The sequence below is a fragment of the Symphodus melops genome, assembly GCF_947650265.1.
Source record: "Symphodus melops genome assembly, chromosome: 20".
Lineage (NCBI taxonomy): Eukaryota > Metazoa > Chordata > Actinopteri > Labriformes > Labridae > Symphodus > Symphodus melops.
In genome coordinates, this window is record NC_136710.1 from 10,129,894 (window position 1) to 10,144,569 (window position 14,676).

At 40.9% G+C, this 14,676-nt stretch overlaps 1 protein-coding gene across 2 annotated transcripts; it reads right to left on the bottom strand.

Moving 5' to 3' along the window:
- Positions 1-1,312: 1,312 nt before the first annotated feature.
- Positions 1,313-12,857, bottom strand: LOC306841211 (phospholipid scramblase 2-like). 2 transcript variants are annotated; one of them, XM_079370945.1, is made up of 9 exons: positions 12,560-12,857; positions 12,407-12,463; positions 11,687-11,791; positions 8,072-8,373; positions 7,650-7,692; positions 7,259-7,479; positions 3,918-4,079; positions 3,179-3,340; positions 2,848-3,052 (listed from the first exon to the last, which is right to left on the bottom strand). In XM_079370945.1, exons 3-9 carry the CDS (start codon positions 11,697-11,699, stop codon positions 2,993-2,995), a joined length of 963 nt encoding a protein of 320 aa, XP_079227071.1. In that variant the 5' UTR covers positions 11,700-11,791; positions 12,407-12,463; positions 12,560-12,857; the 3' UTR covers positions 2,848-2,992. The 2 variants fall into 2 exon arrangements, with proteins under 2 accessions (XP_079227070.1, XP_079227071.1); XM_079370944.1 differs by having other exon boundaries at positions 1,313-3,052; positions 12,407-12,857.
- Positions 12,858-14,676: the final 1,819 nt, after the last annotated feature.

The following is a 14,676-nucleotide window of genomic DNA, read 5'->3' on the forward strand; positions in this document are numbered from 1 at the left end:
TCGGTAAAAGGTGGAAACTAATTTAAAAAAATTAAAATGCTTTAGGTTTAAAGAATAAAGTTTAGTAATCCTCTGTAGCCCACCACTGTGTGCTTGAGTCAGACAACCAAAGGCTAAATTAGCGATACAACACAACTGGAGGTGAAATAGAAAAGGTTGCATTGTGGGCAATGTAGGCAGCTTTCTCCTGTGGAACATAGACTGTGTGGAATAAAATGTTTTGAATGCAACATCTTTTTTTTTTGATGAGTGACGAGTGATGAGTATTCAGCGCTAAGGTCTACAAAAGCGCAAGAAGCATAACAGACCCGAAGCTGTGATCGAACTTTTAGCATTTACTTTGCATTATGGGTAATGTAGTCAATAGCTATTAGACACTTAAAATAAATTAAACTATATTTGTTATACATTCACAATCATTTCTGTGTAGTATCCACAAAAGCAGACTTGTTTGTAACGGTACAAACAAGCAGTATTTCATTTAATAGGAACATGTTTGCATCTTATTTACAGATTTGGTTTGCTAATTTGATTTTCAAAGTCTTATTAGGCACTGAAAGTCAAATTCAATCCTTTTTCGGCCTGAAATTGGATATCTATTTAAACAGAGAGGTCATGGACTCTTGTGCTGCTGAGGCATCCACCCACTCAACCACACCTTGTGTTTACAATAAGCTGCCATGTTGGTTTTCTTTTCTTTGTCGTGTTGTATGCTTTTTAGTGGTATGTGACTGAAAACTAGACACGCTGTGTACATAGACAAACCAGTGGAAATATTTTGCAGATTTCCAGGTGCATTGTAAGACCTGTTGCTAAGCCACTGCATTGTTGCTTCATGTATGGTGTATCAATAGAGTTAGTATGGTATATCAATAGTTAAATATTAAAGGAAATGAAGTTTTCCTTCAGCAGTAATGAGGCATGGGTGGACATGTGGAGACATGCATCGGTAATAAAATATGCTCGAATGTCTCATAGGGTGCCAGGAGAGGGAGCTGTTCAATATTCAGAATATTACCAGGGAAGAAGTGAACTCCATGTTTATATCTTAAGTAGAGCAAACATGTAAGCATATAGATAAACACAGCCGGCACTAAAAACAATATAAAATGTATGTGGTGTTTAAGTTACTCAATAACTGAATGTGGAGTAGAGTTCAAGTACACTTTGATGAGACAATCAGAGGGTGGATTTCCCTCTGAATTATTATCTCTCGTTTTTCAAATGGAACCAGACTTAAAGGTTTCAAGGCACTTCCCAAAACTTTCCAGGACAATCACCAAAGAAGTAGAATAACACAAAACAGGAAAAATGTATGCATTTTAATTTATTTTTTTTCAACTAATATTTTTCCTCTTGTATGTGATTCACAATTACAAAACATAACTACAAATAAAGAATACAAAATAGTTGTATTAGAACCTCAGGGAACTGATCCTACTGGCTGCAGTCTGAACTGGTTATAACAAAGCAAGTGCTGTCAAGAACGTCCAAACTGACCAATTAAACAGAGTGCATAAATTGTCATGCTTTGGTCCTGCTCTTTAAAAGAGGTCAGATTGTACAGATATTATAATATGGATGTTTGTATGCACAGACATCAAGACACTTTTAGTTATTGAGGTGTGTTAGAGAGCTGCATTCTGGATTTGAAAGCACTAGTGGCATCCAAGCCTCACACGAGGCACACCCATGTTATCTTACAAAACAGATGAGTCAACATAGAACAGATTTGAATTGAACTGCACTAAGAAACAGTTGTTTTCTTCCCATTGTCATTACCATTAAAAATGAGCTAAGACTTTTTTTTGTTTAACAGAATTGAAAGAAAGTGTGTTTGTTTCCTATAACTGTCACTTCTGGGGTTTTGCAACCACTAAGGGCGGATTCATGGTCCTGCTTTTTTTTAATTTCCCATACTGATGACTTTTCCTCTTATATAACCTACCGGTACATTCTCGGTTCACTGTATCACACTGGCACATGTTCAACACATACATGGAGGGAGAGGTTATGCTATATGTCAGTCAACTGACCACAGAGGGGAACATGAGCGCATTTACACTGCAGCCCACTCTGTGCAGCATCTTTTTTTCAGACTATTTACACTGAGACAGAGTTTAGAGAAAGGCAGCTGGGAGGTAGGGACAGAGCACTTTGGTACACACTGCTGGTATGTGCCAACTCGTGCAGTCACAACTTCGAAAGACATTAAACACTCTCTCACATCTCAAGCTAACGCTCTAACTTCAGGTTTTCTAAGGTTTAAAGTCTATAGCCATGCTAACGCACCTGGGAGATTGTTCTACGACGCAGCAATCCTTTGAGCTAAAAGCTAGCATGCTAACATCTCATGCTGACATGTTATACTACAGCAGGTGTATGGTCGCTTTGGTGTTAGTTAGATTCATCTTAAAGGCAGCATGGTGTTATTTGACAAAGCCATCCATTAGCTGCTATATGTAGCATAGCTGAAAATACAAGGCAAACAGTAATATCACAGTATTGCACTTAGATACAATATAGTCCGGTTTCTTAAAAGAACGCACATAAAAGTGTAATAAAACAGTCTTTACATGTAAATAAGAAATCTCAGATCCAGTAAAGCTTGAAGCATGTCCGAATATGTTGCTATCCACACTACCAGAAGTTAAAAGAACATGCGATTAAGGTGTACTTTGGCGGGGATTCAATGGTAGCTGGATGTACACTGGCTTCATACAAACAGAATACAAGTCTACAAAAAAAAATGTATGGAGGGAGTGCTTTCAAAAATGGTTATACGTTTCCCAGAGTTAGTGGCCTTGAGCTTGGAAAGATTTTTACAAAAACAATCCTTGGCAGACATTTGGAATCAGGAGTTCGTTTGCTTGTATTGGTATGTATTAAGAGAAAGATGGCACAGTATCGGCAAGAGAACTTCAAGGAAGAGCGCTCAACTATAGAAAGTCTGTGCTGCCATGCGGCTGTTTATTCCTCTTGTTCTCCTCCGTTAAGAAAACACCGTGCTGCGCTGGTTGGCCTCCCCAACCTTCTCGAAGAACATGAAATCCTGCAGAGGAAAACACATGAGACATTAATTCGTGCCATAATTAGAGCGCATGGAAGACATGATTCGACTCGCTGGTTTCTAACGCAGGGAATGATCTCAAGAAAGAGGCTGTGAATATGGACGTACGATAAGGAAGCAGGCTCCCATCAGCACGGCCTTCATCTTCACGTCCATGTCCAGGGGGAACTGGATGCCAAAGTTGTCCGTGTCTGTGAAGACTTCCTTCAACAGGCCGCTCCACTGCTTGCTGATGCGACCGATGGGCGCGTCACCGTCTTTACTCTTCAGCTGGGTTTCATGCGTGAGGTTGATTCAACAGAGGTGGTGGTGGGTGGGGGAGAGAAAGAGGAACTCTGGTTTACTTTCTGTCAGATTTGACAGAATGCATCTGTCAGAAGAGTAAAAAGCGACAACCAGCCGTTTCTTTTTTTTTCTTTTTTAGCTTAGCTTAGCATAAAGACTGGAAACAGGAAGCAAGCGTGTGTTCAAAGGTCACTGTACTACTGAAGACATTCTTTGACTTCTTGTAGTTTTGTTATTCCAGTCAGGTTGCCGGGCAAACCATTGCGGACTCCATGTAGTCAAGATTTTCTGGACAATTTAACTGAGGTTGGTTAGTGAGCATTAGATGTGCTGGGAGGGGGATTTTGTTACATTTCGACCAAGCTAGTTGTTTCCAAATGTTTCCAGCGTTTATGCTAGGCTACGCTACTCGACTGCTTTCCGTAGCTTTATATTTTCTCAAAGGATACGAGAGTGGTTTTGACCTTCTACTCTGACTCTTGGCAACACAACAAAGAGGGTTACTCTGCAGAATCTCAAACTACTCTAATGTACCATAATTGAGTTTAAACCTGAAACACACCTCAAAGTTGACGTCTCCACAGCAGTTGCAGGCAAAGCAGGGCCCCTCGAGTTTCATCAAAGTCTCCTTGTTGGGACCCTGGATGGAAAACTTTGGCACGAAAGGGTGCCAGTCCTGTTTGACGTAGCCTACGGTGGTGCCCGGTGGTGCCTGGACCTCCATCTGCAGGTTTACATACAATTACATTGACATGCTGCACAAAATGAGACGGGCACAGGGCTTAAAATCTGGATTCCTCTCTGGACACTGAAAACTATAAATAAATAAAAATCACGGGGCATGTCATGCGGGGCAGCTGGAATGATAAGTGAGGCTCTGACTGCTCCATTGTAGCACCACATAACAAAAGTAATATATCTCACATGGCTCCTGTCAGGCACGTAAACAGAGCTCCAGTGTGTGAGTGGAGCCGTTTGGGTGTGAGCCAAAAGGAATCTTCTTCAGCCAGACTGGGGACGATGTGATTAAACAAAGACAGACAGAGAGGGGCCTCAGCGGTGGAGGGGTGGCAGAGGATCGGGGGAGTCGAGGAGATAGATTGGACGGACAAAGAGCCATTCATGGGCTTCAAAAAAAACAAAACAATAATAACCTGGACTGATTAGAGCGGAAGCAATACTCAACTGCAACCCAAGCTGGACACACTGAATGACCTGGAATTTACTCATCATATGAAAACTCTGAAACTCTGAACTGAAAAAAAACCAACCTTTGCCCACCAAGCTTCAGGTGTTTTCATCGAGCAGAGAGCGTCTGCAGCAGCCCGAGGCCAAAGTGCGGCATCGAGTTCTTTCAACTTTTCAGAAAGGCTCTGGCCTTCTTTTCCAAATGTGTTTTATTGTTTTTTTATCGTGCTTTTTTCCCCACCTGATTAAGGAGAATTCTGTAAAAGTTAATTGTTTTGATTCCATCTTAGTCAATGGAGCAACATGTCCGATGTGTCCTTGGTCAAGACACTTAAAGAGCATATTGCAGGTTAAATTTTTTTTGAATTAATATTTTATATAGTCTGTTAATGGCTGTAAAATAAGTAGGTTATTTTTTTAATATGTTCTACAACACACAAGTGCTCTAATTTAGAGGAGAAAGTGGCTGTTTTAGCATAGCCGTTTAGAACGTGCTTTTTTTTCAACAACGCGTCATATGACGTAACATAAGGGACTCCCGTTCTCTGACTCTGCTTTGATCGGCTTCATGCGTCTGTGTATGAATGAATGAATGAAGCCTTTATTGCCCCTGGGGGAACTTGTCTTGCACCGAGAGCATCAAACACTTTACAAACAAACATTTAGAAGGCAGCACAAAAGAATTAAAGCACAAAAAACACACTAAAACATGATTAAAGAGGTGTGATGATACGTGGTAGTGAGTGAGAATAGACAGGATGCCTCCCTGCAATAGTTTGTAATTTGCGCGGCGCACATTCAGGTGCACATTGTAAGTGGCTTGATTATTCAAAGTGTTTTTTGGTGAATTATTCCCACAACCTCAGAAACGATCGAACAGACACGTTGAATATTTCGGCATCAGACACAAAAGCGTTTCCTTATTAATGATTTAAATCTCTGGCTGTTTAACATCAAATATTATATACGCAGACAGAAAGCGTTTAATGATTTGATCTGCTGGAATCCTCTGTTATATTCTCTAGTGTGAGCGTAATAGACACCGGACAGTCTGTTTTAATATATGTAGTCCTACTATTTATTATAAATCCAACTCTGTTACAAGAGAGCGTGTGTGTGTGTGTGTGTGTGTGTGTGCGCAGTGGGGAAAGACGGAACGCGCAGTTTGGAAACGAAACGAAACACAAGCTTTACTTCTGTCGGTCCTTTATCCCATTAAAACTTTAAACTTTTTGTAGTAGCCTAATATATGTGCACGCATTAAACTGTGGAGTGTGTGTGTGTGTGTGTGTGTTTGTGTGTGCGCAGTGGGGAAAGACGGAACGCACGGTTTGGAAACAAACAGAAACACAAGCTTTACGTCGGTCCTCTATTCCATTAAAACTTTAAACTTTTTGTAGTAGCCTAATATATGTGCACGACACGTATTAAACTGTGGAGTGTGTGCGCTGTTGTGCATGTTTGTGTGGATTACGTGCGCTGTGAACTCACGTCAGGAGAATCCTGCAGCATACACTGTATTTTCTATAACAACGTGAGCACTGAGCTGCATGAGGAATAAACAATAAAAACATGGTGCTGCATTTGCACAGGCCGTGTAATCGGGTTCTATGTCTGTCTGTCTGTCTGTCTGTCTGTCTGTCTGTCTGTCTGTCTGTCTGTCTGTCTGTCTGTCTCTCTCTCTCTCTCGTGCGCGCACAGCGCGGCACTGTAATACGTTGTACAGATTTGCTGTTTTTACAAGCAACTCCCATACAATGTAAAGGTGAATGATCGGCACTTGCACCTTCTACAAATAGTTTTTTAATTGATTGAATGTGATTACAAACTTTATATATGCTGATGTGAACAAAGCACGAGCCCATATATGGCGAGCTGACACCTGTCACTCAGCAGGACGCCTGCTCCGGGTCTCTACTCACACCACAACTTCACTTCTCTCCTGAGGCCGTTATTCCTCTAATCCTGCCTGTTTCTGCTCTCTATCACATTTAACAGGTTCATAATAATAAGCCAGCAGACCATTATATGTAAAGGAATACATATTTTCTTCCCATTTATTGACGGGAGTGACACTCGGATCCATGATTTTCTATGTTAAACAGACGGGGATTCAGCGGGACTCCCTCATGTTACGTCACAGCCGAATGCGGAAGTAAAAAGCAAAGACGTGCGAACACGTACTAAAACGTCTCCAGGAGACCCTGTGGGTTATTAATTTCAGAATTTCTTTAAAAACAGTATTGTTAACGTATTTTCCTATGATTAGTTAAGTTTTGTCTTTAACCTGCAATATGCTCTTTAACCCTGAATTGCTCCCCCTGCTCTGTCAGGGTGTATGCTGTTTGCTGCTCCTGTGGCCGAACGCTTGGTGCGCAATTGCCCCACGGGGACAAATAGAAAAAAAAAAAAAAATGATGCTCTAAAACGATCAACTCTTTCAGCAGTGAACGGTTTGTTCTTCTTTGACAGAAGTGCTTCAGTTAACCCGCACGCTTAAATATTAACATCAATAACAGAGCAGGTCGTCTTGGCACGCTTTGGGCAAACAGTTTAACACAGATATCAGGGTTGGTCTCCGTGATTGCGGCAAAAACTAACTAACTCAAACAATGTTTGTCTTGGAGCGGTCGTCGATATGATGAGTGTAATGAGAAGTGATTTTGATGGGGGGGGGGGGGGGGGGGGGGGGGTGACTCGTTTGCACACACAGACCTCTTGCAGGCAGCAGGGACACCAGCAGGAGACGCAGCGGAAAGGCCGGATGAGACGGATCACCTCCCTGTCCGTGTTGTCCTTGATCTTCATGTCGAAGCTGCGCAGAGAGCCGCAGCAGTTCCTGGTGCAGCAGTCGTTCTTCTCTTTGGCTTTGTAGATCTTTTGGCCCAGACTGTTTTTAATCTCATACTGGTTGTTGGTCTCAAATCCAATGAACGCTGGGCGGGGTTGGAAGCAGAGATAGAAAAGGAAAAATTGGTAGATAAGAAACAAAGTTCAAGGAGAGCTTATCATTTTGATTGACGGCCTGAAAGTTTCAAGTTCAAGGAGCAAAAAAAACAGTCGAGGGAAAGAAGACGAAGAGGAAAGTAAAGAGGTCAAACCTTACCTTCTAAGAGTTCCACTTTCTGATGGATGAGGATCTGGTCTATCTTAAAGCAGAAGACACGGCATTGTCAGAAGGCAGAAAAGTTCAACAACAGAAAACACACGTTTTCATACAGCCACAGACAAACTCGACACTATCTGCTTGAATCAAGTTCATGTTTTTGTTCTATCGGTTCAAAGTGATTTATTCGTTATTTGTTTTAGACAGAATGAAGTTGGAACTGGTCAGAGGGGAGAGAGAAAAAAGTTGAGCAATGTTTCGCTCAGCCTTTTTATGGCTCTGAAGTTAGCCTTTAACAATGAAGCTGTATACAGTCTGTCTAAAATAAAGACAATAAAACACAGGTGCAGGTCACCTGATTCGATCCAAACTCATGAAGCTAAATGAAGCTTCCATATCTTTCTTTCATTGCTTTGTCCTACTTGTGTCAGGTACTCCAGGCCCGGCGGCACCCCGACAGCAACCGCAGCCGGAACACCAGCAGGAGCAGGGGAGATCCCTCCAGGGGGGCCGCCATACTGCGGTCCTGGAACTGGTCCAGGGCCCACCTGACCGGGCTGAAACATGACAGGAGGCGGGCCCTGATTGTAGTTCATGTTGAAGCCCGGCGGAGGGGCTTGGTGGGGGTCGCCATACACTCCTGGAGCAGAGGGATAAGGCGTTACGGAGTGACCGCCGGGCTGAGTCATGGGATAGGGTGGTTGGTGCGGACCGCCTGGATAGCCTGCAAGGGGGGGGGGGGGGGGGAGAAATAATGAGAAACTATGAGAAAAAGGTTATCAACGGATGTATTTACCATGAAGACTCCTCAAAAAAAAGAAAACAGGATTTCTTCACCGACGACACATTTAGCTGATTTATCAGAGAAAAATAAATAAAAAAATAAAAAAAATCAGAAAACAAGATGAATTACAAAGTTACAAAAAAAAAAGTCCCAAAGAAGAAAATATCAAACATGATCCAACATAATAAAGACAGAAAACTCACAACACAGTTCTCCTCCTGCAATTAGACCAACAAGACAAAACAACAGCAGGGTCTGTGTGTGTGTGGATAATGACAGTGCTCTTAACTGCGTCTCCTGTGGATCCTCCTCCTTTACCTGTGGGCTCAGCAGAGCCAATCAGCTACTTCTGATCCGAGCCACAGCTCACAGAGAGGGGCGGACTTAACCTACTGGACTTTGCTTTCTCGTCACGTCTTTGTTGTTGAGACTTTTATGGTGAACGCTCTCGTCGAAAAAAAAAAAAAAAACCCAGACAAACCAAAGCTTAAAAAACAGTTTGATTACTGGATAAACGTCGTCCTTTTGAGCTCCACTTGAACAGCTGTAGACTGAAAACCTGCCCACATTCCTCATTGTTTATTTAAACCACAATCACATGAATGGGGATCTTATGAAATAGACCCGGTATCACAGCTGCTCTCATGACAACACAGGGCTCACAGCTTATTGGTTTCGAACAACAGAAGGCTCTTTAAGTCGAGCCTTCATAAAGACTGCTTAGCAGAGTCTAAAGCAGCACTTTACAAACCGGCTCAAAAAGGACGTGGGTCATCACGTCAGCCCGCTCGATGACAAAGAAGAAGGTGTGACAAAAGAAGAGGCGCGCTCGAGGGTGTCGGAGTTGAATGAAGTGTTCCTCCACTGATGACACATTCACGTGTCATAGGTTCAGCACTGAGAGTGAAGCAGAGCGAGGGCAGCTCGGACAATTCAGCCTGCTTCACACTTCAGAGTTCAGCTGGCGTCAAAGTATATTCTCTGTGTCCTCTGCTTTTCGTGTACTTCCCTTTCTTCTTGTAATATTTGCAGTTTTTGGCTCGCCTGCTATCTTCTCACCGCTTTCAGTTCCTGTTTTCGGGGTGGTGAAAATGCTTCCACACCTCCGCTGCTGACGCTCATCATATCACTGCGATTCGTTTTTCAGAGAGTCGATGTGTCGATGACCTTGACACCTTTCAAATCGATTTTTACATTTCAAGTCCTTTGTTTTGATAAGAAAGCTACAAACACAGTGTGGTTGCTTTGCTTGTTTGCTTTGAAAAATGGTATTATGTTCTGCATTTTGCTTTTTAAATTGTACATTCTTTTTATTATTTCATTCGTCTCCTGCCTCCTCTTTATTGTATTAAAATGAATGATGATGAGTGCGCAGTGTCTTTCAGTTGGACTCTGTCCTGTTTGTCCATCTCGTCCTGTTTTTCACCTGCTCATAGGGAGACCGAGAGGCCAGCTGGGATGATGTGAAGTGCAAATTCAGAAGAACTGCAGAAGCAATAGAAGTCACATAGAACTCCATTAAAAAACAAAAACAGTTTTATAGCTGAAGTCAACGTGATACAGGTTGTAAAGTTAACATGTTTACAGCCAGAAGAATGAGCGTGGACTTCTAATTACTCCTCCGCTCTGATTGGATGAAGGATACGTGTAATCCACAGTTAGGTGACGGAACGTGAGGTTTAGAAAAGCATCAGCGACTGATACAGGCCGTCTTCACTTTAACATTGAACATGTACCATGTTCAATGTTAAAGTGAAGACAGGCCGAGTCAGAGGCCGTACCGGCCTCTGACTCGGCCTGCTTCAAACGCAGCACAGTGTGAACACTTTTAATGATGAGCGGATGCACTTCCTGGGTTCTTACCATCACGGTTGAACAAACTCATTAGAAGTCTCTTTAGATAAACACTTTGAGTATGAAATAGTTTCAGGGGCAGGATGAGTTCGGGGTCACTGTACGGTTCCAAAGACGCTGCTGAATATTTCTTTAAAGTCAAAGAGTGGACTGGTTTTGGGTAAACTTGACTTCGTTATAAGTCAGTTCAAACCCAATCTAAAAAAAATCCTTCCGCGTTTGATCTTATCAGGATGAAACTCTTGATCTATAAATAGAATTATACTGCAACAAACGTTCAGGCGGTAAATTAATGAACTACAATATGGATCATCCGTTCATCCCTTCCTGCTTTAACATCAAGAAAAAAAAAATCTGCTTTTCTGTCACACAGCTGTGACTTAAATAAGTCTCATAATTAGAGGTCAAAGAGATAAGATGACATTTTGTTCTTCTGTGTAACCGCTTAAAGCGATCAAGAAACAAATAAGCCACAGGACAACCCGGTGAATCATTCATCAATCATCATCATTCACACAAGGAAGGTTCGTCACCAGAGCAGAGACCTTCCTTTAGACCTTTTCCACACCACTAACAATCAAACTGAGATCTATGAAAGGACTGTTCTTACCTTTACTTCCTGCTGGCCTGAGAGCTAACACTGTTTCCACCCTGGGTTAGACGTGGTTACTGAATGTGTTTGTCTGCATATGTCTGTGGGTTTTTGTTCTAGGTGTTGGGGGGGGGGGGGGGGGGGTTCCTTGTTTGTTTCCTTGTTTGCTTTTGATTTTAATCAACATACTTTCAGTTTACTTTAAATGCAACAAACACATAGTGTCTTGCTTGTTGCAAAAGTTCCCAAACTGGTTTTAGTTTGCATGGCAGGAAAGTCCATCTGAACAAACCTGTTTCTACGGTCATTCTGAGGACCGTTTCATATGGAGAGCTGACTTTATGTCGTTAAAACCTCAAATCCAGAAGCCACTTCTGCCTTTCAACGAGAGCCAGATGTCAAAAGAGGACGTGGGGGGGAGGAGGCTTCATGTTGCACCGCCTCTTTCCACATTCCTCTCCCAACTTGCAGGAAACAAAACAGAATCTTTTTGAAAAAGCGGCGTGTTTGCTGGAAAGCTTCCCTCACGTCCACACGAAAGCGTGCCAACACAACGGCACCTTTCACCTCCTTAACTGCTCTTTTCCATCCTGAAGGAGGAGCCTAAAGCTGGACCAGCAAGTCCAAATCAGATGTGTTTTCCCTCCCCCGATCTCACACAACAAGAAGAAGAAAGAATCCTCTGAGAACAGGAGAGACTAATAAGATGAACAGAATCTCTTGTTTTCCGACAACTACGACGTTGAAATCTGACCACAAAACGAGTTCGTTTTCAACTTTCTGAGCGGAAAAAGTTTCTAAACTTACCAGGAGCGGACATGTCGAGGAGATATCTGAAGCTTTTTTTTTTCTGGATGCCGAGTAAAAACAAGTCTTGCTTCCCAGTTCACTCCCCTGGTCTCTGTGGGAACGCTGGTGAGATGGGAGGGAAGCAGAAAGGGGAGGGGGGGGGATGATGAAAACCAAAGCAGAGGGAGGTAGTTATACACAAACAGACATTAAATGATGATAACAGAGAGAGTTCAAGAGCAGCAACATTTACCCTCATTCAGTCACATCACCATGGTAAATAACTGCTAAATAAATGCTGTCCTATTTGTGTTTTTTTTAAATGACCAGTACACTTAAAGTCCAGTGTCTTCTTTAAACCAAACCAACAGAGGAGACTGAAGGGCAGTGAGGACATATGTTCATCTTGATGATGCATGTTTGAGAGCTGAAGTTCAAAGTGGGTGTGGCATTTTGCAGCAGAGGAAGAGGGATGGTCCCATATTTTTCCACTGGGACCCATGACAGTAATATCCCTATTCTTTAATATTGCAAGCATGACCAATATGCAGTAAATGAATATACAACTTGAAACTGTTGTGTGAAGCTCATTAAAAGTAATTTCGAAGATGCGTTTTAAAAATTATCCACAACTAGCCCCCTCTGGCTGAAAGCCTATCTCTGCCTTAATGTGTCCGGTGAAGGTCAGATAAAAATAGACTAAAGCCTCCTAGTCGCCTCATATTAACAAGAAAGTACCTTTTAAGTGACTTTTAAATCTCTCCACTCTGCTCGCTGTCGTCTTCTCAGCTCCTCCTTGTAAAATGAGATCAATGAAGTGAAAAAGGCCACCAAAAAAAAGCCTTAAATCCTTCGAGCTAAACAGACGCTTTTTATCGTCTTCTCCCAAACCTGTTCCTCGTTGCTGCACACTGTTGATGTCACGCGTCCCTCCAACGATTACTTTAACTTTCTCCTCCCCCTTTTTTCAGCCTGATACGTCCTTTATGAAGGCTGCCGTGTGAAGACCAAGACGTAACAAACAAACCCACTACTCTAGTTTAATGGACGTCTTGTTGCCTCTGTTTTCACTGAAAGGTTAACCATTTTTACTTATTCTAGCCTCGCGTGTGCATATTTAGGATTTGCATAATTTGAAAAGGATTATTAACCAGCAGCCGTCAGAGGGAGGGACTGGTCTCCTAGCAACAACCACCAGAGAGCGCCAAAACCTCACAGTCTGTCCTTCTACAAGCTGCCTGACGTTATTTAGAGACATGGAGGGAAAGAAACCGATCAAATAAATCATTATTACTGTACATAAAAGTATGATAGATAGTTTTAAGAAATGTTTTCGTATTGGTTTAGTTGGCTACTTTTTTAAGTTTTGAATTTTATCTGCAGATGCCGATTATAATGGCAAATTAATTGAAAGTTTGATGTATTTTTCTAACACATAATATGTTTTTTTCTTTCTCATCTTGAGACCAATGAATGAAAAAGCATATATGCTTTTCACATAATGTCAAGTTCAAGTAAGGCAGCATGAAAACATTTGGGTATTTAAAGTAGCCTACTCTCTTATAGTAGCTAGTTAATGAGTTACTTTCCTGTATTGACTCTACCTAAATAGAAGTCAACAAACTTAAATCATCTAAAATTAAAAAAGATTTTAATGCCAAGTTAGCCAAATGAATTTAGCTAGACAAAATGATAATGATGTCCTGTGAAGTTTCATTGTACAATGTAAAGTAAACTGAATAAAATCAAGTTAAATTTACTAATAAATAAAAATTTTAAGAAGACAACAAAATAAAAACTTGAATAAATGTGCACTGATCTGAAAACAACTCCTAATGTGTCCTAATGCTAATGTTCATCTGTTGTTCATTTGTCATCTGCGTCTGGATGTGAAATAATGTAATTAGGCTCTTCTGCTTCTTACTGGTCAATACACAGATAACAACATAAACATAAACAGCTTCATCAGCAATTTTATCATTATTACCTTTCAACTAAATACATAAAGCATGTATGTGTAATGAAAGAGCTGGGTCTTTCATAAGAGAGGATATATTAATTAAGATCAATTGATTGATTAATTGGGATGGCAGTATTTCATGTTACAGTTTGTGTTGAAGATCAATATGAAACAGCACTTCATTATATAAACTGATGTTTTGTAAGTCCATCTTAAACGTTAAACTTATGACTTTATAATAATTCTAATGGGGAACATGATCCTTAATTTCCTTTAAAATTGTGTTTCCTTTTGCCAATTTTCTAAAAATTCTTTAAAATAAAAAAGCAACTTCTTTTGCACTTTTCTTTGATATGTAAAAACAAAAGAAACAAAAATGTAAAAATGTAAAAATGTAATGCCAAATTACATTTGGCATTACATTTTTAAACGTTAACCATACATCTGTTTTGGGTTTTTTTCCCGAACATTTTGTATTGTTCCCATGTTAATCCTTTTCAACATTGCTGACATTATGAAGGGAACAGTCTCTGTGAGGTCTATATTTGGCACCTGCTGCGAGGCCTGGTACTTATAGGGCACTGAACCAGGGCGGGGTGTGAGGGGAGTCATAGACACACACACAAACACACGCACACAGGACACTGAAGAAGAAACATTAAGCCATAAATGATTGAATCAAGGCAATACACACAGACAGAGACAGTATTGATGGTCATATAGAAACACACTAAAAACTTTATGTTTTGGATCTATTAATAACCTTTAATCTTCAATGTAAATAATCCTAAAAACAGTGCATACAAATTGTGTGTAAATAATGTATTTATTGGGATAAAATGTAGAACTCTCAGCCTGTTGTACTTACTCATTATTACTCTTTGCAGCAACTACAATAAAGTACTTGTTTGATATCAGAAACCTGTACAATTACACAAAACGTTCATATAAGTACACAATACTAAAGTTGGTCTATATTTAGAATGTGCTAATCAATTACTTAGAATTGTATTTTATACCAAAAATTGCAAAATTACCACATACATTA

What these genes read in the sequence shown, in the direction of transcription:
- LOC306841211 (XM_079370944.1), bottom strand. An exon ending in GTCCCTGCTGCCTGCAAGAG is followed by an intron (nt 4,080 to 7,258) that starts GTCTGTGTGTGC and finishes GTAAACCTGCAG; the next exon opens with ATGGAGGTCCAGGCACCACC. An exon ending in GTGGAGACGTCAACTTTGAG is followed by an intron (nt 3,341 to 3,917) that starts GTGTGTTTCAGG and finishes CATGAAACCCAG; the next exon opens with CTGAAGAGTAAAGACGGTGA.